Consider the following 22,631-nt stretch of genomic DNA (forward strand, 5'->3'; position numbering starts at 1 on the left):
CATTCCCAGTGCTGCAAAGGATAACACTCCCCATGTTTTTGCCAGTGGGCTACGTTCCAGGACGCCATGTACCTGATGAAATGCAGATAAACCCGGGTCTTATTTTTCGCCAAGTCTTCACTTATTTTTAAAATTTGGAGCATATTTTTGTCCAACATTTGTTAGAAGTGGCAAATGGTTTGTTTTCATGGCTTTGCTAATAGACCGCTTGTTCTTACGCTCCCTGTAATTTCAACTACAATAAGCGACCTACAAAGAAAACGTTTGGCAGAAGCCTCATTTTTTCCACGCATCTTGCCCATCTCTACCTCCAGGCACTCTGCTAATAGGATATGTGAGGGTTATGGATTCCTTTTCCCTTGGCATTTTGGAATGACCACTGCAAGCGGACTTGGCGCAAAAAGATGACACCCACCTCACACACAACTATACTATTTTAATCCGCTTCCATGCAGAAAGTAATTGGGGTTTTTTGCATTTTTGAGAACTACCTCATCCAGGTCCTACTTGGAGAAGACGTCCATCAAAATGCAGCAAACTTTGTTTCCAAAATGGCTGAAGAAATTGGCTTTAATCTGGCAAACGTTCATCATCTAGCAATACATGAGTTCAGAGAAGTTTTATGCTTTGTTCTGGGATTCACCTTTAAAACATCAATGGTAAAAGGCTGGAGGTGGGAGTCCATTTTGAGGTTCACACACACACGCTGCCAAATAAGAAGCGCAGCATGCAAAGCCTTACACAACACAAAACAATTACTAATTGTGATGAGAGTAGACAAAGCATTCTCAAGAGAATCTATTTTATGTTTGTAATCGCCCTCAAAAAACACACAATAGCACTCTCCTTCCAGCAAATACATAATACAAACAAAAACCAAACAGTAGTACTGCCTTGACTGGAGGAAGTGATTCTGAGAAGTATAACAGATCTCCAGTAGATACCGATTGCCAACGCCAATGAACCGATTTTAAGTTTTCATCATTACCACCACTGATGGGAACGACAAACATACGCAACTCTTAACAAGAGATTCCCGTCTTCCCCACGGTTCGCACATGAAAAGGTTCCCATAACCTACCGCTTTTGCAAAAATAATTAAACGAGCAGCGCAGCAACACAGGAAAGTGAAAATGTTAGTGGTGACAATGCCTTCATTGTTACCGCCAGTATAACAATGCCCAAAATTAATCATGAACCTGACAACCAACACCAAACGTACACACAGTTGGGTCTCTCCAACCAAAACAGACCTTTCTACAGCTGGATCCAGAAGTGCCAGTGTTTCTCCAGTTGAAGACAGCAACTCCTGTCCAGCAGAAAGAAGTCCAGCTGCCCTTCTTGGGGCTTGAGTCAAGCATACACTGGTGGTTTTAATGTGGCCAGTCTAAAACATCTTGCAGGATCAAGCGTTACTACTAATCATGGTTGCACAGCAGCTTCTTCATCCAAACCCAGTAAGGTCTAAGCACACTGAAACACTCGGAAATGCCCAGAGTAAGGAAAAACATTTTATCTGTATCTATTTCTACCAAATAGCAAGGCAAATCTCTCACGGTTGAGGTTTTTAAAACGCCACAAGGGTTAACTAGTGAACCATGCTACAAAAGCAATGAGCTGTTGTGCGACCAAGGGCACCAGCAGCAAAACCGCATTTCTCCAGGCTCCGCCGACTCCTGTTGGACCCTGGCACCCGCGGCACGGTGAGCGCAAGCATGGAGCTGGCTGGAGTCACTGCCCCGGGGGGGCACCCGTGCCTTCTTCAGCCAGGGGAAGTCTCTGACCTCTACGGGGGAATGCACTTGTGCTGCAGCTTTTCCCTGAAGTGATTACAACACTGTTTCTGAACATCTATTCCCAGGAATTTAATACCCTCGAGATCTTCAGAGCTTTGTCAGGAAAGGAGGCAGAAACACACTGTAACAGTGTAAGCCTTGATTCTTTAAGAAAACAAGCTAGAAGAGAATAGGTCTTCTAATCACTGTCTCATCGTCTATTAAAAGTAAATCTTCTATTAAAATTTCTTTTGATGACTGCATTTCCCAGTAGCTCACCCAGCCAAAATCCTTCTCTGAACTTCCCATATGCAATTCATAGCCAGCTACAATAAACTGTAATATAGCTACCACCACAAGCAATAAAGCATTTACTTTCTCTGAGGTGGAGGGGGAGATGTTTTGACTCTCAATAGCTAGTATATCTCTAGGTTGAGGCCTTTCGCTTTTATTTTCCTTCAGTACAGTGATTTCGTATTCCACAGCTTCACTGTATGTCCTACAACTCCTTGTATGCGAGCAAACTAAATACTTTCAAAAAGAGAGTGTACTGAAATAGATTTGCCCACCAAGTATTTCCTTCTTACAACTCTGTAAATCAGAACTGACTTCCTACACAAATAACAGTATAAGAACAGATGCTTGTTCTGCTTTCCTCATACCTTACTGAGTGTTTGACCATTTCATTTGCTTAATCCATCAACTAACAGAAGTAGAACAATCATGAAATTCCCTTTTAAGAAGGATAAAGGTTCACACTACACACAGTTTACATCATATTTTCCTCAAGGGTATTTTCACAAAGCAGTACCCAGAGGTCTCAGGCAGGAACTGAACCCCCTTTTGATAAAAGTTCTAGACATATTATCAGACTTCAAAGATTTTGGAGCTGGAGTTATTTTGGTACAAAAGCCAGAGCACTCAATCTGTTAAGTAAGGTACAAATAGAAACTAAGAAACTCAACTAACAGGAGCACACAGCTCAATGTACAAATGACTCAGTAGGTTCATTCCATGGCTGTAACCTACTCAAAATGCAATACAGCATGAAATCACTTTATGCTTACACTATATTCATCACATCAACTCCCTCCAAAAGAACACTCTATAATGACTTCACGTTGGGATGATTTGTTCTTAAAGCTTTTAACAGGTCAGGCTGCAGACACCCTTCCTCCTCTTTCAGCTCTGTCTTTAGGTGGACCTCTGCTCCACATTAGCCATCACTGCACCTGAAATCCTCACTGTGACCTGCAATGCAGACTTTGCCCCCTGCTCATTTTATTCCCCAGGCTGGAAGAGCACTGAAAAGTCACGAGTTTTTGAATAAGCACCATTTGTCATCCACCTCCTTTAAAATAATTAAAAAAAAAAAAAGTCAGAAAGCAATAGCGCTGGTCACTGTGGTTCATTGCTTCATGCTTGTCTTTAGAAAAGCTGGAATTTAGTTACGCGGTGTTTATGGTGGCGTTTAGGTTTGGGGGGTGGGGGATGTTGTCCTAAGATTTGGCAGGCAAAGGGAAAGGAGCGGTGCTGTACAGATAACACGGCTTCTCGCATTATCTTCTTCAGGGCCTGCGTATACAGTATGCAAAGCTGCCAATAAAAGCCCGTATAAAATGTTAGGCTTTTCTCAATGTCTTTTCTTTACACTGAAGAACGTGCCTGCTTGCTCTTCAGGCCTGCCCTGCCACCCATACACAGGAAAAGCCTTAACGTGAATGAAGATCCACAGGCTTCAGCCTAGGCGGTCTATGTGAAGGAGCTTGCATACACTAACCTCTAAACCCATGTCAGATTAACCCCGTAATTCAGCATGGCTTTCCTTTCTTACAGCTCTCAGTTCAAAGAAACTGAGAGCAAAGATTGCCAGCTGAAACCCTACTGAAATCCCCATCTGCAGAAAAGACTGGTTTTGGTGTGACAGTGAAACCCTCCTTTTCATTCTTATTGCCTCATAGGTTGCTCACTTGCCCGCTTTGTGATGAAATCTGAAAGAATAAGGGGTTTTATCATCTCCCAGACATTTTCAGGGCGTTGCAATCCCCTGCCACCACCACCTCATCTCCTCAATTGCTTGGGGCATCTAAATTGCACATGGATCTTATATGACAGGAGGGACAAATTCAAAGGTGAAGCAAACGAAGGCATAGGTCACCCGTCAGCACGTGGGTGTAACCTACATATTGAGGGATAATACGGAGTGGTGCAGTAAAGAAAGCAATTAACCAGGCGATGTAAAAAGAGCGAGAGATAACCAAACTCCTTCCATTTGACAACCCCCTGTGTAAGCATTTTCAAGTTAGGTTTATCACACAAGCTTCTTGCCAACACCACTACAGCATTGTGTTAGGCATAGAAATAGAAAGTCCCTACTTTAAAAAGTTTACAGTCTAAATAAATAAGACACACAAAGGGTGGAAGGAAGGATATACTACCATCCCAGTTTTCCAGACTGGGGAGTGAGCGAGGATAATGACAGATCAGCTAGGCTACGTTACCAACCCAACGCGCCCAGTCCCCAGCAGGACAAAGAGCCGGGGCTGGGCGAGCAGGGCTTTCGGAGAGGGTTCGGGGCGGGGGGGAAGCAATGGGAGACGCAGCTGCAGAGGCCAGAACCGCTTGCCGAAGCTGCTGTTCAGCGGCCAAGTCAGCAACCAGACGCAGCTTTCACAGCCAGCTCTACTGAGAGCGGTGAACAAGCTCAAGAGACAGAATCCAAGAAATGGTTTTATTCAGCTTCACTGCGCTTTGGCCCAGGTCCCCATGCCAAAGAGGCTTTGTTTGGGCCAGTCACGCAGCCAGCCGTTTTAACAAACATAAGTAGGGTTGGGGGGTTTGTTTTTCTTAAATGGGAAATAATAGGTGTTTCAAAACACCAGCGTTAAGTTTCCCTCAAGATATCTGCACTTGCTTCTATTTCATTTTCAAGCCAGCACATGCCTAAGTGAACAGGATAGTTCCCTTTTGTGAATCATATGTACATAACTATGGCTTTGCTGTTATGTAAAAGCCAGTAGCAGCATTAAGACAAATTGAGCACGGAAAGGATGTTCCCATAAAAACGTTCCTCTGATTGGTAATGGCAATAAACACATCCTTCGAATCATTTTCAGGGGAAAACCCAAGAACTGGAGTTATTAACAGTAACTGATAATCTTACAGCTGTCACACATAAAGAGCCTACCCCCAGCTGAACCAAGCTATATTCCATCAGTCAAACGAGAAATCTTCCTCCAAATCATGCATGTAAAAGTGCTGCGTTAAGCAATAAAGGGGGTCAACCCCCCCAAATGTCTACCTTTTCTTAAAAATGTAAGTAATGCTATTTTGTTAAGACCAGGCATCATCATCCTGGCTCGATGGGGTATTGGTTTCTTCCTCTGCGAGTGAAGGTCACCCATCTCGTGCAAAAGTTGGTAAATTCCAACTCTCTGTATTCCCCGATGTATGTGAGTCAGCTTAAAGGATGACAGGAAACGGATCGCCCGGGTCAGTATGGGGATACACTGGAAGAAGTAAACCAAGAACTACATTCGTCATGGATTTCCTCTGCAACAGAGGTTCCCTTTAAGGAGGGATGGGAAAACCCAGGGACAGGTAAGAGCCAATGGTAAGCAAAGCCCTGCTGCCCCTCCAAGGACAGCTCTTCCCTCCTGGTGAGGGCAACATGCAGAGGCCATTCCCAAAGGCTCACCCCTTCCCAAAGGCTTTCCCCTTCAGAGAACTGAGCAAACGCAGCCTTCCCAGAAGCATCACCTGGCGAAAGCTCTACAGGAAAAACACCAGAAGCGTTTCCACCAATTTCCAATCTTCTCTCATAGGTTATGAAACACACTGGAGGCAACCGAGTTCTTAATAAAAATCCTGGAGTGGAGTACAGCTATAATTGGTCACTGAGTTTGTATTCCAGAGAAACACTGCCTAAGGAGTCATGGCATGATAAAGACACTTAACATTGAATTTAATCTCACGTATGTATGTATGATGCTGCCACTCCATGGATCATTCAAAAAACATTTTTGTTCTAAGCAAGCTTTGTATCAGCTTTAAGTCAATACTCGCCATAATTACCTAAGAGTCTGAAGATACTGTCATTGCCATCAGCTGACGAGTATATTATTTCATCATAATGGCATACAAAAATCTAACCGGGCACAACAACGCATAAAATCTCAGAAGATATTCTGGTATTTGCAACAAGTTTTGGATACAAATTGCACGACAGCTAAAAGTTTGGCACATTCCTAGCAACATTCCCCATTTACCAATGTAGAAATACAGAGGCAGTGGGGTTTTTTTTAGTGTTTGTTAACGTCACAAAGATCTTTGAAGTATTGTGACAGCAAGTACCCAATAACACCGAGAATTTACTGGCAGAGAGGGTGATACAATTGTGAATGAATGGACAGGGCTCGAAGACCAACACCAGCCACGAGAATGTCCCAAACACAATGACTGAATAGGGTTGCTTTGTAGTTTATCATACAAATGCAAGTGTGAACAACAACCGTGATACCAAGAGTTTAAGTACCTTTTTATGGCAGTAAAGACCTTAGATATGCTAATGGCTGAAACAAAATACAAGGAATGTTCTTTAACGTGTACTTCCACTACCTTTATAAAAACTGCCTAATAACCATCCCACTTCATACTTCCTTCAGCTTATTACCTAAGCAAATATTTATCTTACAAGCACGTGAATTTATCTTAAAGGAAAAATACTATACAGTAACTGTTGAACACTATTAGATGACTTAAACAAAAATTTTCAGCTCTTAATAGATTTTTCCCAGTGCTAAGATTTTAAAAAGTTCGTAAGGCCTCTGACACTATAAATTAGCAACAGCTTTCCCTTTTAAGAAAAGAAGAGCAATAGGGCGCATTTTTTAGATTTCATGCAACTTATTCAGGCCATTGTATTGGCTTCTTAAACTGAAGTAATTCAGCAAATCATCCTCTGTGTATTAGATAATATATACTAAGGGACTCAGAAGCTGACTACCTAAAGAAAACGCATGTACTAGGCCAAAGGTGGATATCGCCTGGGATCACTATATTTCAAGATATTATTGTATCTGTTACTTAAAGCAATAGCTTTCCTGGGAAAGGCAAACATTTCTATCTCTCACCGTACGTAGGCAGGTTTTCAAGAACGTGACTCTGAAATTATCAGTCTTTCGAGAACAACCAAGTTAGAAATTCTGCCACATGCTGTTTTCATCTCTCCCACATTTTGACTTTCTTGTTTGTCATATCAGGAGCCAGTAATGTGGGCCAGGGGGTGGGGAGAGCCTTTATTGCTACGTTTCCAATTATACTACTGTCTTTAAAAAGCTGTTCACATAACCAAGGCTAGAGAAGACCTTTGTCATCGCCAAGTCATACTTCCTGCCTAACCCAATCCGAAGACGACGAAATATTTTCATCAGACCTGGTAACTTGCTTAAGCAATTGCCGTTTTTGAAAGACTGGGACTGTTTTGAGTGCAAGGCCTCAAGTGATGAGGGCTTCATGAGCAGTGTAAAAGGAATACCTAATATTTTGGTTTAGCAGATAAACTTAAAGAGTCTTCCTGAAAGGAAGACAGGAACTTGATTCAGGTCAAGCCACCAAACCAGATTCATGTATTTGTCTTGTGGCTTTCAGTAAAACAGAGACAATCTGGGAAAAAAAACAACTGAGTTAAACACCAGAAAAGAAAGGAAAAAAATCTTTAAATCAAAAAGAGGCTAAAGATTACTTAAGTCTCATTCAAATAAAACTTAAGACATCCAGTTTTAGATTAACAATGTACTGCAACACAGGAATTCAGAGTTTATTAAAACTAAGCCAAATCTAAAATGTTTTAGCACTCTCCAAGTGTTTTTACAATTTCTCAATCCCATCCCTTCATTTTAGTCGAACACTAGCTCTCGTTTCCCCTGTGCACTGGAAAATTATTTTCCAAGAAAGTATTTATTTTTACAGAAAATATTCGCTCCACCAACTGCATCTGCAGCTCTTCCAGTGCGCAGTAACCCATTGTTAAAAACTTGCACCTTACATCTTACCTTCATTTGCCTAACTCTAACCAAATGTATTTTGATATATTATTAGATAATGAGCAACAAATATTTACAATAGATTAAGTTCACATTTCAGTAGTTCCAAATAGTTTCTGAATGATCCTGGTAATCTTATTACACATATACCTTCAGACAGACTGCTTGCTATCAAGTGCCATAAGTTACACCCACATGATTCATCCATTAGGAGAGTTGTTCAGTTTAAAAAAAAAAAAAACAAAAAAAAACCCCCAAAAACCCAAGAAACAAAACACACAACCCTCCCCATATCCCTTCTAATTTTAGCCTCTCCTTAGACAACACAACTTCCTGAAACAAAAAGAGAGGGTCAGACTGCTCACACTCTTCTAGCTCCAAAATGTTATTTGTAAAAGTAGTTGAACGTGGGCAGTAATTCATATCCAAATATAAAGGGATGCTGCAGCGCTCCAGCTTTCTGTTCTGCCGGGGCTGTGGAGGAGGTGGTGAAAGCAACAGGGAATGAGTGATTTTGGGAAAAAAATTGAGGCAGATGGAGCACACTGTTAGGACTCGGCACCCGTGGCTTTTCTGTAGAAAAAAAAAAAAAAGTAGGGCAACCCACTAGAGCACGGGAGCCAAGGCCGGGCATGAACCATCACCCCACATCCCCCACCGCTATGGCTCTGGCTCCCAGGGACAGCCTCCAGGCCAAAAGCAAGGAGACAGCTAAGACGTTACACTGGGAGCGGGCATGGCAGCACGGAAGGTGAGGAACGCATCTCACGGGATATATCGGTCATTGGTGCAACCCTCCCTGCAGCAGGAAAGAGCTAACGGCCACGCCACCGCGACAGCACCCAGCAGAAAGTCTTGTTTTCAGTTCAAAGAAACTTAAGGTAGGTTTGACATCAGCCCAGATCAGTAAGAAATAGCACCATCTGCCCACCACCTATTTCATAAATACATCCTTCATTTTAGAGATCTGAAGGACTGGAGCAGATACTCGTGGGGGAATCATCATTCTTTTAACATCACCTTCATCTTTGTACACTGCAAAACGAGCACTACGTTTATAGAGCAAATGGTGACCTAACCGCCACTGCATCTAGTTGGGAAAACTAGCTGAGGAGACATATTAGTTGCTGTGAGTTATCTTAAGATCGCAGCAGGGCAACAACTCTTAAGCTTACTGATGATATAGTAAAAAACCAACCAAACAAATCCCAGTCAAATCCCGTAAATGGCCGCAGCCCGGTTGTTCTCTCCATCACAATCCTGCTTTACAGCCTGTCCGCATTCTGGCCTGGGGTTTCCAGTCATGTAGGTCACAGCTGGGATTTAGGGAGAGGCCTCAAGAAGTGGGGGCAAGGCATGGGCAAGACCATTTTGAGAGATGCGTTTACTTCTCCTCTATCTTCTTAGAAACACCAGGAAGTTGTTGAGATCTTTTTGGAAAACAGTCAGTTTGGTTCTATAGATACTCCACAAATACTTGAGATTAAAACATATGCTACTGAAAGTCTCTTTGTTTGAAAGCAGATCACTATATAAATACATACATAGCAGCATGAAGAAGGTTTTATAACTTGGAGGATGGTTCAACATATTTACATTAGGAATGAAAAACGCCAAGGAGCTGTATTGTCCTGGTTTTGCCCCACTTAAGAGCAGAAACAAAACAAGAAAAGTGGTTTTTTCCTCCTGCCCAGATGCACAGAACTTGTTCATAAAGCTGCAATAAGCCAGCATTAACCGCACACCCAGAGGCTAACATAAAGCATTTGTAAGGTTTCTGAATTTTTCAGATAATCTTTTTGGAGGCAACACCCTAAACATTCCCCTAATCAAAGACAACTGCTGATTACACATATTTGCGCACAGAGGAAGGGGTCAAGACCAGGACACTTCTTTGACTGAAGATCAGACATAAAAATTCAACTAAAGCAACTTTGCTTCTTGTCTGGCAAAAGATTTGATGAGCTTCTATAGAATGGAATACTGAATATTTGCTGTGTCATGTAATGCAATGGACAGAGAAGCATAATGGGTATGTTATCCTACTGCAAAGCCTTTGTAATAACAGTCAAGTAAATTAAATTACAAGCCTAACTGTTTTAAGACATAAATATGCACATTTAATCAGAATTTATTACGGTAGATTTTGTTTCAGCTAAATTTTCTAGACCTAAAGTCACAGAGAAAAGAACCAAAATGGTAATTAGATTTGAGCTCAAGAAGTAAAAAGCACAATTAAATGAGTTACTTCGGAACATTAGTTATTTATCTGCCAATTGGCCTACTGTACTTCATTAATCTACTTTCCACATGCACAGTAAAATACAGTTTCCCATTTTACATACTTCAGAAAGAGTGTCCATGTAAATTCAAGAAAGCTGTTATTTTTTCTTGTATAAGCAGTCAAGATTTTATCCTCAGCAGATAACTACTTTATTATATTGCCTTTTAAGCAAATGGAGCACAAGACCGATAAAAGAGAAAAAAATTGCCAGCTGCTTAATAATCATACTTGCACTTTCACCTAATTTAAGAGAAGGGTTCTGTCAACCTTGTGCCAGCTACTAGGAGTAAAATTATTTATAACTACTAAGATATACATGACACTATGAATATTGGAGTAATTAACATAATAGCATTTCACAAATAGCTTCAGAGGAATAAAAACATTCCATATATCCAAATTACTTTTAAATATGACCTGCCTTTGTATTGCTCATTTCCCTACTCTAACGTTTATCCTAATTCTCAGTTTTAAAAAGGTTATCCATTTGAAAATAACAGCAAAAAGTTCAACACTTGCAGAGTTCTGCCCCCACTACACCCAACAGCAGGTCCTACTTGGAGCCTGAAAACTAAAACACTTAATGTTTATGAATCCACCATAATAAAAGACATTATGGAATGGCAGAGAGATCCATTTTTGATACTCATGATGGGTCTCCTAAATTAGCAGCATAATCCCAAAACTTCTATTAGCAGACTACGTCCAATATGCAAGATATTCCCAATGATCCAAACAGGATAAACAGGACAGAAGATGACCAACATCAGAAGATGAAGTGAAAAGGACATGATGAAGAAAGGTGCTGCATACTAAGGGGTGTTAGGTTTTTAACTTGCTCTTGGGCTAAGTGCTAAACACGAGCAGAGCCAGACCTTGCGGCATCCCTGCAAAGTGCAAATCCTCAGAAGCCCAGATAGCTTTGGGAGGGTGGTACACACCGGAAAGCGCTCGCGTTGCACACCGCTCCCACAGTGAAAGCCATTCAGTCCTCATTAAGCTCAAACGCTTTGCTCTATAGAGGTGAAGCCACAGCAGTTGGGCAGCAGAAGTCAAGCTATTCCAAGTAGGCCAGGACGCCAAGACAGAGCTCAGCCCAACCTCTGCTACGTGCCGTTGCAGGCAAAGGGAGACATCGAGGCACGCGTGCAGCCTGTCGTTCCTCGTTCATGTGCCCTTGGGCCACCCTCTGGTAGAAAAGCCCTTTCCACACCTGTAGAAATACAGCAAGGGTGGTGAACGCAGAAACCAGAAGGGGCGAAATGCAAGTACGATGAGTACAACTGGCCAGAGTCATTCACCAAGACTTGCAAGCTATGAAGCACTTGCATTTCTGGTGCTGAAACACAAGTCCAAACTTCTTAATGTTAGCATACCATAAATACATGCTAAACAGGCAATTTCAACAGATTGTTCATCATGAATTCAAGAGATTACATTTCCTTTTGATAACTCCAAATAGGAAAAATTGTAAGGGAAGATGTTAACATAGAAACAAACAGGAGTAAATTAAACACGTGGGCTATGCGTGGGGAGATGGTGAGCAATAACAAAACTTGAACAATTTTTTTTATGGAGTCAAGTAATCCGAGCAATAGTCTGTGAAGGAAAGCGTTCAAAGCTCCATCAGCTGAAGTACATAAAGCGAGGTTTACAAGAATGTAAGGAACATGAATGTACGCAAAGAATGTACTCTGGCAACTGGATGGACAAGATCACCTAATTCACCACCATCACACAATAACAGGCAAGAGGCAGTATACCTGACAAGAGCAACATACCTTAAACCAGAAAGCATACCAAGTAGAACAAAACTGAGACTGTACGTTTCCTGAAATCTGCAGTTGAACACCTTGGCACATCCAAACGCTCGCATTTCCTGGCATCCGAATTACATCCATTAAGAGCGAGCGACCACCTGAGCTCTGGAGAGCGGTGCCGTCAGGACTGTTTCCTCATCCTGAGGAGGAGCGGCCAAGAGTGACCTCAGCTTGGCAGAATCACTCTCCTGAAGTAAAGGTCAGTGAAAATTGAGGCACAAAGTGTCTCATTAGAGGGGCTGAACATCTAATAAAGTCCAAAGTGAAAGGGTAATTGAAGGCAGTCAGTTACCTAAGTCAATAACTGGGAGGAATCCTGCTTGCTTACTATCTGGACCAGTAGTTGAACAGATTTATGTAACATTACATCCTTAGGGTGACAAAAAGGTACTGTACACAGGGACCACTAGTACAGAATCTCCCTGTGCTGCAAAATTGGTTTATTTTTCATACTACCAGAAAACAAACACAAAAAAAATCCCCAAACAACACAATTGAAAAGGTGAAGCCAAATGATGCATCCTACTCAGTGGTACCCGATTTGTCCTGAGCCTGGTTTCACACTTTTCTCAAACATACGCTGTTGTCCATCCAGAACAGTCCATTTAACACACCATCCATTCCTAATAAATTAACTATGTCCCTCAAATAATTCAAAAACACATGATGACTAAATAATTAAAAACCACACCAAGTTATTCTACAAGACTGCCTTAAGTAAACTGGGACCTATCTACTAATTGCCATTGTACTGCACAACGATCACAGACAGTTTTTCCTTAGCTTTTATTATTTTGCTAAAATGTGTTTTACTCTTTTACTCCTCCTTTTCCCAGTTTCTAAATACTAGCATTCTAGGAAACATCAGACTTTGTATTTAAGACTGTGTAGATAATTTTTTTTTAAATTAAGTTAAAATAATACTCATGTTAATCTCAACTCAGTATCTTGGACTAACTTTAAATGAGGGAAATCAGCCTACTGAAAGTGTCAGAACATTTGTCCCAAAGGAAGCAACTGCTCTTTTCTGTTGACAGACGGCGCTTCAAATGAGAACCTGAGGATACTCTTCAACTTAAATGGACCATTAAAAGAATCAAAGATTATCTTCCATAGAGCATCTGTTTGACAGTAAGAGAACTGCTCCTCTAAACATGTGTTCCAGAGCTGCCTGCAAATCTGGTGAACCAGATTACCCCCACCCCCTTTTCTCCCTGAAACTGATTTATAAATGCTATTAGCGAGTCAGGTTAAAGTTCCTAGCTGCCTATCTGGATAGAAATCTAGCAAATAATACAACAACTGTTGAACTCAAGGCAATAAATCTATTCTATCATAGTATTGGAAAATTAAAAAAAAAAAAAAAAAATCTTGCTTCAATAGGCTACATAGGGACATACGTAAGAGCACAGACAGGGAGGCACAAGCAAACTATCTTAAATGCCTCATCTGATACTCTCCCAGTTCTTCCACAAACATGAATTTACACAACAATCCCATGAGCCAGATAACAATTAGCCTACTTCTGAGAGAGACAGAAAATCGTCACTAGAATGTCACAAGATTTACATAAAATCAGTGACAGAGTCGGGATTAGCGTTCAAACTTTCATCCTGTGAAGTTTCTATGTTGTATCTGAAGAGTATTTCCACAAAGCACTTCAGCATGCTGTCCTGCAATATTAGACAACGCTCAATCCCTCACTGTGTTCGAAAATAAGAGGTTAAAACTGGAGAGATTAAGAGTGCCTCATTAAAAATGAGGTGATACAATGAATGCAGTGTATTTTCAATATGTACACTATTTCATTCTTCTCATTCCCATAAACTACTATAACACATTTTTATAACTACACCATACCATACTATTATTTTTTACTCTCTTGTTCAACACAAGAGGACACAAAAAGTACCCATATTTTATACCCTGCACAGAAGATTGATACCTAGAACAAAATACACTTGAGCCAATTGTTTAACCTTAATACATCAGCGTTTGATAAACTGAGGCGAGCTACATGGAAAACGTATGGTTTATGCTACAATACTTCCCCTATTACCTTGTCAGAGATGACTCAATAAAAAAGGAGCTATTATACAAACCAAAAACCAGCGTTTAAAGTTTAGTGCATCATCGACTGGAAAGTACGCATAACAAATAACAAGATAAAATTCTTAGTCCGTAAATCACATCGTTTTATGAACACAATCTATAGTCAGAACAGCAACCTGAGCCAATAATAGACTCAGCCTTGTGACCGCCTGCTGTGTAAAACAGACTAGATAAATATCCTGTTGCGAGACTTCGTGGCCCTTTACTCGCTTGCTTAGCCTTCACCGTGCCGGTGCCCTCACCCATCTACAGGAATCACTGATAGGCTTGGAGCCACGACTAGGCGCTACTTTTCTCAGTCGCCACCTGTAACTTCTGTGTCAGGGACCGTGAGTTTTATTTTGCCGTTCAACCTCGACGACCGACGGCAGAATACGCTCGTCGACGCAGCTACAAAGAACTCCCCAGTCACGCGTATTCCCTGCGGAAGGTGCGCTCTTAGGGCGGTACGCGCCGAGGCGCAGAGCCCCTGCCAGCAGCCGCAGCAGCCGCCGCGCAGCGCCGGGCCCGCCGCCCCGCGCTCTAGGAAGACTCGCCGACGCTTGAGGAACTCGCCCGCCGCACGCGGTGCGAGTGCCCGGCGCGAGGCGGCCAGCCGCTCCGGCGGGGCCAGGCTGCGCCGGAACGGAGGGGTTTTATCCAAGCACTACGCGGTTACATAGCCGGTCAATTACTCGCACGCGGTTTTAATTATGAAACGTGGTTTGCTGAGGCTGCTAGCTGAGAAATGATTTCCTCATAACTAGGTCCTCAGCGATACTAAGCGAATAAGCCCTGCCATAACGTGCGCTACAGTCATCCCGCAAGAGCGGCGGACCCGCACCGGCAGGCTGGCCGGGGGCCGCAGCCGCCCGCCCCAGCCGGCCGTGCCCGCCAGGTGCACCTGCCCGCCCGCAGCCCCCGCCGCCCCGCTGGGCACAGCTGGGGCCGGGGCCGGGCGGCCGCCTTCGCCTCGGGTGGCGGCGGCCGCTCGGGACGTGTCGGCCGGGGCAGGGGCCGCTTCCCGCATCGGCGGCGGCTGCCGCCAGGGCGCTGCTCGCCGCGATGCCGCCCGGCGGGGGCAGCTCCCCCGGGCAGGCGCTCCCCGGCTCGGCTCGGCAGCGGCCGGGACGGGCGCCGCACTTCCCCCGGCGGAGGATCGCGGGCTGCCCCGGAGGAGGCCGGCGCTGCTCCCCCGTCCCTCTCCCCGCCAGCCCCAGCCTGGGCTGGGCGAGCTAACTCCCGCCGCAGCCGCTGCTGGTCCCCGCAAAGGCTCCGGGTCGGGAGCCCTCGCAGCAGAGCCGCGGCGGTGGGAGGCGAGGCCGCGCCGTCCCGCCCTCGGCCCCTGCCCGCGGGGAGTCCCGCCGCGGCCCCACGCGGCACGGCGCTGCCGCGGGCGAAGAGGGGAGCCGGCGAAGGAGGAGGACGAAGCGGCCCGCGCAGCCCGGAGCCTCACCCGCGGCCCCCTCACCTTTTCTTCTCCTTGTCAGCTGTCATCGCGGCGGCTGCCGGCTCCTGCGCCGCCTCTCGGGCCGGGGCGGGCTCAGCACCTGCCCGCGGGACGCGGGGGCTCCGCGGGCGCCGGCGGCGGGCGGGCGGCCGGGGGTCGGGCGTCCGGTTCGGCCGGGTCGCCCCCGAGGCGGGCGTACAGTCTCAGGACACTGCCGAGGATTGTACGGCCCGCCCGGGGGAGGCGGCGGCTGCGGCGCGGGGCAGGAGCGGCGCGGCGGCGGGCTGTGCGGCTCGGCGCCGCCCGCAGAAAGTTCTCACTTTAAACCTTGGGCCGCCGCCGGCCGCGGGGGCAGGGCCGGGACGGCCCCTCCGCCCCGGACCCGGCCCGGCCCGGCCCGGCCCCGCCGCCGCCGCCGCGCCCGCCAATGGGGGCCGGCGGGGCGCCGCCGCCGCGCCCCGGCCTCCCCGCCCCCGGCACCGGCCTGCCCGGCGGCGCCGCGGGGGGTCAGCGGGGCCGCTCCGGCCCCGGCGGGGGCACCCGCCGCGGGCAGCGGGACGCCGTTCCCTCCGCCACCGCTTTAATTTTTTGCCAGTTCTTTAACTTACTTTATTTCTTTTTTCCCCATAAGGCGCTTTTAGCCCGGCATCTCCTAGCGCGCCTCACCGGTGCGCTCTGAGGGGCGGGGGGCACCCGCGGCACCTGCCCCGCCGCCGCGGAGCACCGGCGGTGCCGCTCGGGCCCCGGAGCGCCGCCGGCACAGGTCCCTGCTTGGAAACCGGGGCGGGGGGCGGCCCTGCCTTCGCCCCTTGGGCACCCAACGCAGCCCGAGGCGGGGGGGTGGGGGTGGTGTTTAAAAAAATAAAATTAAAAAATAATAGTAAGCAAACGTCCTGCACGACCGGCGCTCACAGTAACAGCGGCGCTAGCTGTGGGACTCGGCCTTCGAGCTGTCCCCCTCTTGGCTCAGCACCGGTCACGCACAGCGGGGAGGGAGGGCGGCAGCGGTCGGGGTTAGAGGGATGTGCGAAGGAGCGGGGACCACACTTCTGTCTCGCTGAGGAGACTTCCTTCTGCGCCGTAGCTGTTCAGCTTTATTTTCTATCTCATACTGCATATTTTCAACTTACGCACTTTTAAAACTCGTAGTTGTTGACAGACAGTGAAATAGGGCACTCCTTACCCTAGCCAAAACTCTTCTCGTGCTAGCACCTACTATGGTTTACTGCACTTAAGATCAATGTCTAGCAAGGTTAGTTGCTTTGGCGTTACAACGGATTACAAGAATTTTCCTGAGATTGTCTTTCATCACAGTAGAAACTGCAGTCGTATCCTCGTGTTTTCTAAGGCTTATCATACAGTTTTATATTTCAAACCAAAATGCACACCTTTGCATTAGACTGCACCGGGTTTCCCATACTTCTGGAAAAGGGAAGTACTGCAGGCAAAATGAGCCAGACTAGATTTATTTCTTGGTTATTAAAATTTGAGCCATTTCCCTAGGCCATGTCATAGGCTGGTTTGTGTACAATGGGTCAGAGATTTTTTTTTTCTTCTTTTACACAATATGAACATTTGAAGAAATGCATTTGGGTTTGAATTTGCATATTCTGCTCTCAAGTCTGAAAGAGCTACACATGCTTACACAGCAATGTAATTATGTGGTAACAGTTGGGTTTTTTTCCTTGTTATACAAGGGAACCTAAACAAAAGAAACCCACAAATATTTAAAACCTAAGTAAGCTTAGTCAAACAGAATTTGTGTATGCAGGACTAAATTTAACCTTCTGAGAATAAGAGAATGCAACAGGATCAAAGAGCCAAGTCACTCATTTCCTAGATTAAATAGACCTCTTCGTCCTTCATTGATCTCTGCTGATGTCAATGCTCCTTGCTGTATCTTAAAGCACTTCACTTGGATAAACACCTTGCCTTCAAAAACCAGACAAGAAAAGCATTCAAACTGGCTACTTCTAAACCACTCAGTAAATTTCAAATATTTCAGGTCTAGCCCATTGGCCTGACGCTTGTTGGCCCTGCCTACATGGATACAGTGTAGTTCATTAACAGTCTCAATCTCTTGCTCTCTTGACCAGCAAGGCCTGAAGGCGCTTTGACAACAGGAGAATTCACGTCTAAGCGTCACTCAGGAACCACCACCTGTCCTCCTCTGTGGAGACAGACTGGCGGGCTTCAACGCTGATCAACGGCCGGCAAAACCAGGATCCTGCTGCTGTATCAGGAAGGTGAAGCAAGACCGAGTGATTCTTGGAGCTCCCTCGCAACTTCAGTTCCTGAAGCTGTCTATACTGTTATTGCTGGCAACTGAGCTCCCCATCTTCACCACGAGGAAAATAGATGGTCTGTCTTCTGGAGCTTACTTTAGTTGTTAATTCCCTCTCTTTCCCATGACTATTCAGGGAGGGAAAGATCAAATATATATTTCATAGCGCTGTCATTCTACTTGACCCATCCTGCAACCATAAGGGACCCTACAGCACCTACAGGGATGCAGAAAAAGTTTTCTCCTTGCTGGAGAACAGTAGAGCGAATCCCATCATTTTATTCTCACATGCACCTCATTACTGCTTTCATCTCCCTTATGATCAGTCAATATTTATTAAGAGTAGTATCCACCCTAAGGTAGACTTTCTCTGTTGTTAGACTACTCAGAAGCTTTGATAGGAGCCACACCATGAATGCATTTACTCTACAGAGGTGCAATATTTAATCTGCAGATGACGACGACTGCCAGGAAAGCCAAGAAAAACCTCAAACTGACAGTAAACACAGTTTGTCCTGTTACTATCACCATTCTAAGAGCTCTTTCTGTTTCATATTCCTATATTACTCCTTACATTTTATCTCGATTTAGCTGTAGTTTACACTTAGCTTAGTGGGTATAACTCAGAGAAAAGCTCATGGAAGAGGAAAAAGTACTCCGAAAACTTCATGAGCTGACCTTAGCAGGGGTTAGCTTCTGTCTCTCCCCCGCCCCAACATCAAGGTTTCCAGCAGAATCCACGTAACAGACGGGGCTTCCTTACTCTCAGTGGTCAGAGAAAATTTAAGTGGTTATGTTGTCTACTCTATTCTGGAAATTGTATGAAGTCACCCACGTTGATCCTATGTGAATTATTCTAGAGGTGTTACAGAAATAGAGAGTTTTTGATTTCCTAAAAGCAACCTTCAGATGAGGTATTTGAAATGACTCATTAACATCTGCTGGGACAGCAGTTGCTTGTTCTTGAAGGGCCCTTCAAGTCTACAGGGGACCAGTTTATGTCAACAGTGTTTGGACTAGCCTCTAGGGAAAAAACAAAAAGACGACTTACAAAAATAAAACAGTGGCGTGTGAGCAATTTTCACGACCCACCCTCAAGTTTAAACTACACTGAGAAATTAGAAGATCTGCATACAGTAGTGATTGGGCCCCTGGTGCTCAGCTCACCCTTCTGGTGTTCCCAGGCAGGAACGCCCCATCACCCAAACAAGACACAGGCAAGCTCCTGATTACTGCCATTTATTCTGAAACACACCACTGATTTAGGACCAGTTACGCTACATTGTGTTTTCTCAGGATATGCATATGCATGTAATCAACCATCCAAATCAGTGCTTGCACCAGTTTGAATGCGCATAGCTATCAAAAGCAAAGTTCTAGTACTCTGTTTTATTTTCTTTTTACTAGAACTGCGCTCTGTTTTATTTGTGCATGCTACCGGTGCCTGTACTGACTGAAGAGTATTGGCAAAACATACAGAAGTTCAGTATTGTTCACCAATTACTGCTCCAGAGCAGTCAGAAGAATACATGGATCCTCCATCCCTTGCAGCATTATTATTAAAATTAAAACCAGCTATTAAAAACAGATTGTTGAGAGGATGAAGTGTTTCATATTCGCTAATAATCCATGTTAGTTTTTTTTCTTTTTCTGGCTCCTCAATACTGCCAGAAAATATGACAGCAGAAAGTTCATGCTTGTAATAACAAATAATGACATTACGGGAAAGGGAAGGGGAGAAAGGAGAGCCCTGTTATTGCAGCACAGCTGATCCTTTGAAGGAAAGAAACAGGATTCTTCAATTACTTATACCAGAATAACTTACATCACATAACATTTATTACACACGATAGCAAATGCAACAGAATAATATCAAACTTTGGGTTAATTTGTTAGCAGGGAAAAAGTGATATTTATAAGCTGGGTAGAACACAAAAGGTCCATGGGAGAAAGTGGGGACTACTCAGATGGAGATATAAAAAAAAAAACCAACCACAAACACCTGAACCTTGGTGCCAAAAAAAAAAAATAGTAGTACTGTTCCTTATGCAACCAGTCACTTACACTCACTCACAACTTGTTTCATAATTACAGGTGTTCACCTGTGTCTTAGTATAGATGTACCTTCTGCAAAATTAGTACCTGTGCCCTCTCTCTGCAGTGGCACCGGCCGCTTGCCAGGGTAGGGAGCAGCACCTCAGCTAGCACACCTGTGGAGTCTTTAGGATTCCTTTGCCTCTTGCTGCAGTTTCATGCCAGAGAAAGAATTCTTATACAAGAACATATATGAAGACACATATATTGCTCTTATACAGGAACAAATATTAAGAACAACTTATAACAGCACTCCCCCTGTTACCCTAGGCAGAAAGCAATACACACTCTATAGGCAATACTGGACCAGCCAGTTTAAAATGTAATTTTGAGGGAATACATTAAGATGTCTTTGAGAACTTCCAAATGCCGAGTGCACACCTTCAAGCAAGGCGCACAGATAAGCTCCGGCGTTTTGAGGCATTGATTACTTACAGACACATTCCAGACGTTTCAGCCATCACACTCCCATGAAAAAGGCATGATGGCCAGATGTTGGGAATGTACGTGTAAATATTATAAGCCGAGTAATTTTAAGCCTTTTCTTTTAGCCCTTTTCAAAATGGCATACTGAGGATGTCTTGGGCCTACCCCAAGGAAAGGTGGTAAAACAAAGAAAATCTAATTAACATAGCAATGTGTTGCAATAGAATCAGTTTAGAAAGAAAACCGATGATGAATAAGTACACAAACACTCCCGTCATGATACTGGGAACTATCATTTTGAAATTTTGGGAAAGCTCAACCAAGAAACCAAGGAGAAAACAGATGCCATGCAGCTTGTTAAATGAAGGCAGCTTTTGTTTGGGGTTTTCCCCTTGACCTTCAAGAGGTTATTATTTAGAAATATTATGTTTCACAGTTACTTTTTTTTTTATTGGCCTAGGGAGAGTACGGGCTGAACACATTTACTAAGCGGGATTCTGATTCATCATCTAGAATGCAAACAACTGCCAGGCAGCCAGGGCAATCACTCAGAAGCTTAAAGACTTAGGCCACACGTGAGACTGCAGTGTATTTAAAAAAAAAACAAAACACACAACTGAAGAGAAGTGAGTTAATCTAGGAATATAGCCTGTTACTGTATGCTTTTTGGTATATAATGCAATAATAGTCCAATTTAATGAAAATGAAGTATGAAGCAGATATGGCCTTCACTTAATTGTCAGAAATTCTTTTGCCATGTTTCTGGAAGGTAGGCACCATACAGATATAATATTGTTACCTCCTATCCTGTTTTAACCCATTTACTTCACCCTCCATATCACCCACACTAGCTGTCAGTGCTAGCGCTGGGCAGAAGGGGTCTGCAGCCTCTTCCTGCTCCTTGATAGAAGCTCTTGGGAGGAAACACGGACGCAAGATCACCAGAGGCATTTTACTCAAAGCCAGCAAAAACAACAGTAACATTTAGCAGATGGGAAGGGAAGCCATTCCTCTGGGTGGATTTTAAAAGCCAAATTTTGTAGCAATGTTTTTAATACTCATTACCTCCTGTCCCCAAAAAATAGTTATCACCGCAGAGGAGGAGAAGCAGCAATATAAACACAAGCAAAAGCACTGTGTGCCAGATGAATGTCCAGAGAGATGGGAAGCTATGATTGAATATTTTTTGCAATGCTGAAGCCGATACCAATGCCTAGTAGTTAACATTCAGTCACTCAACAAATATTTATTTAGAGACAGTGTAACATGCCTACTGCAGAACTTTGAGTTTTAAAAAGAGCCAGGAGATATTTTCTTTAATTTTAGGAACCTGAATACCAAAGGCAATGCAGTTCCTAAATCTTTTAATCTCTGGCGGTTACTTCTAGAGGGTTTGCATGGCACATGGGTGATGCTCAAGCCTATGCTGCCTTTCTGTATAGCAGTGAATTTTCCTAACACAATCCCAATGAAAACTCAGGTATAGAATGAAACTGAAGCAATGAGCTGTCTTCTTAATCCCAGCACTAAATGCTGATTTAACCCTAATCTAGGCAAATAGATTTGGGCTTTGTTTTTATTCACCAAAGACTAATTTACTTTAATGAAGATATTGAAAAGTGTTTGTTTTAAAACAGTCATTCTTAAATTACTGATGTTTAACAAAGCTACTGAACCCATTAACCCTGTGGATGCTTGTCACCTAAAGAAGGTGACAAATTATTGTAAAACTGCAAAAAAATTCCTAAATTCTTCAGGCACTGCAATACTAAATGCCAAATCCCTGCCAAAAAGTGACCTTTTCTGGGAGCAGAAAGCTGTTACAAAAAGATAAATTCCTTGTCACTGCATCCTTTGAAAGGATCACACAATATTGTTGGAGCTCTCTGACTTCTAGATCTTTTTCTTTTGTCCTAAAGAAAGGCTAGTTTTTAGTGGGCAAGGTTCTTGGCAATTGAAATCCCAGCCCAAAGCTACTGCTGTACAACTCCCAACAGATCCTAGGTACTCCAAAACCTTAACTGATCTGAGGCAGTGATAGATACTCGCAGTGGATAACCGTAACCAAGTCTCCCTTAGCTTCCTCTAAGTCAATGATGGAAACGTAACTTCCATGAGAGCGTGACCTGGAGCAAGAGCCTGACTCGGGTCTCGGAGACATCTGGGACAGCCTGCACCTACCTAGCACACCCCCACTGCCCAGGCAGCCAGGCTGCTCACGAGTTGCCTCCTCAACAGCGATGAGATTACAGCAACCTGACTATTTAAAGTGCTGGTAAAGTTCACCTTTTTCCCCTTCGCCCTGAAACTTGTTCTATTTTGGGGAACCATTCCAAGATCCATTTGGCACAGGGCCTAGCATT

The 22,631-nt window shown here is 44.3% G+C and overlaps 1 protein-coding gene across 2 annotated transcripts in view; it reads right to left on the bottom strand.

Annotated features, from left to right (window-relative positions):
• Positions 1-15,821, bottom strand: part of EPAS1 (endothelial PAS domain protein 1) — an 80,603-nt gene extending 64,782 nt beyond the window's left edge. For both annotated transcript variants that reach the window (XM_072856760.1, XM_072856759.1), the window contains exon 1: positions 15,486-15,821. In XM_072856760.1, coding sequence (XP_072712861.1) covers positions 15,486-15,511 — 26 coding nt within the window. In that variant the 5' untranslated portion in view covers positions 15,512-15,821. The remainder of the gene's footprint in view (positions 1-15,485) is intronic.
• Positions 15,822-22,631: the final 6,810 nt, after the last annotated feature.

The sequence above is a fragment of the Ciconia boyciana genome, chromosome 3, assembly GCF_034638445.1.
Source record: "Ciconia boyciana chromosome 3, ASM3463844v1, whole genome shotgun sequence".
NCBI classification, from domain to species: Eukaryota; Metazoa; Chordata; class Aves; order Ciconiiformes; family Ciconiidae; genus Ciconia; species Ciconia boyciana.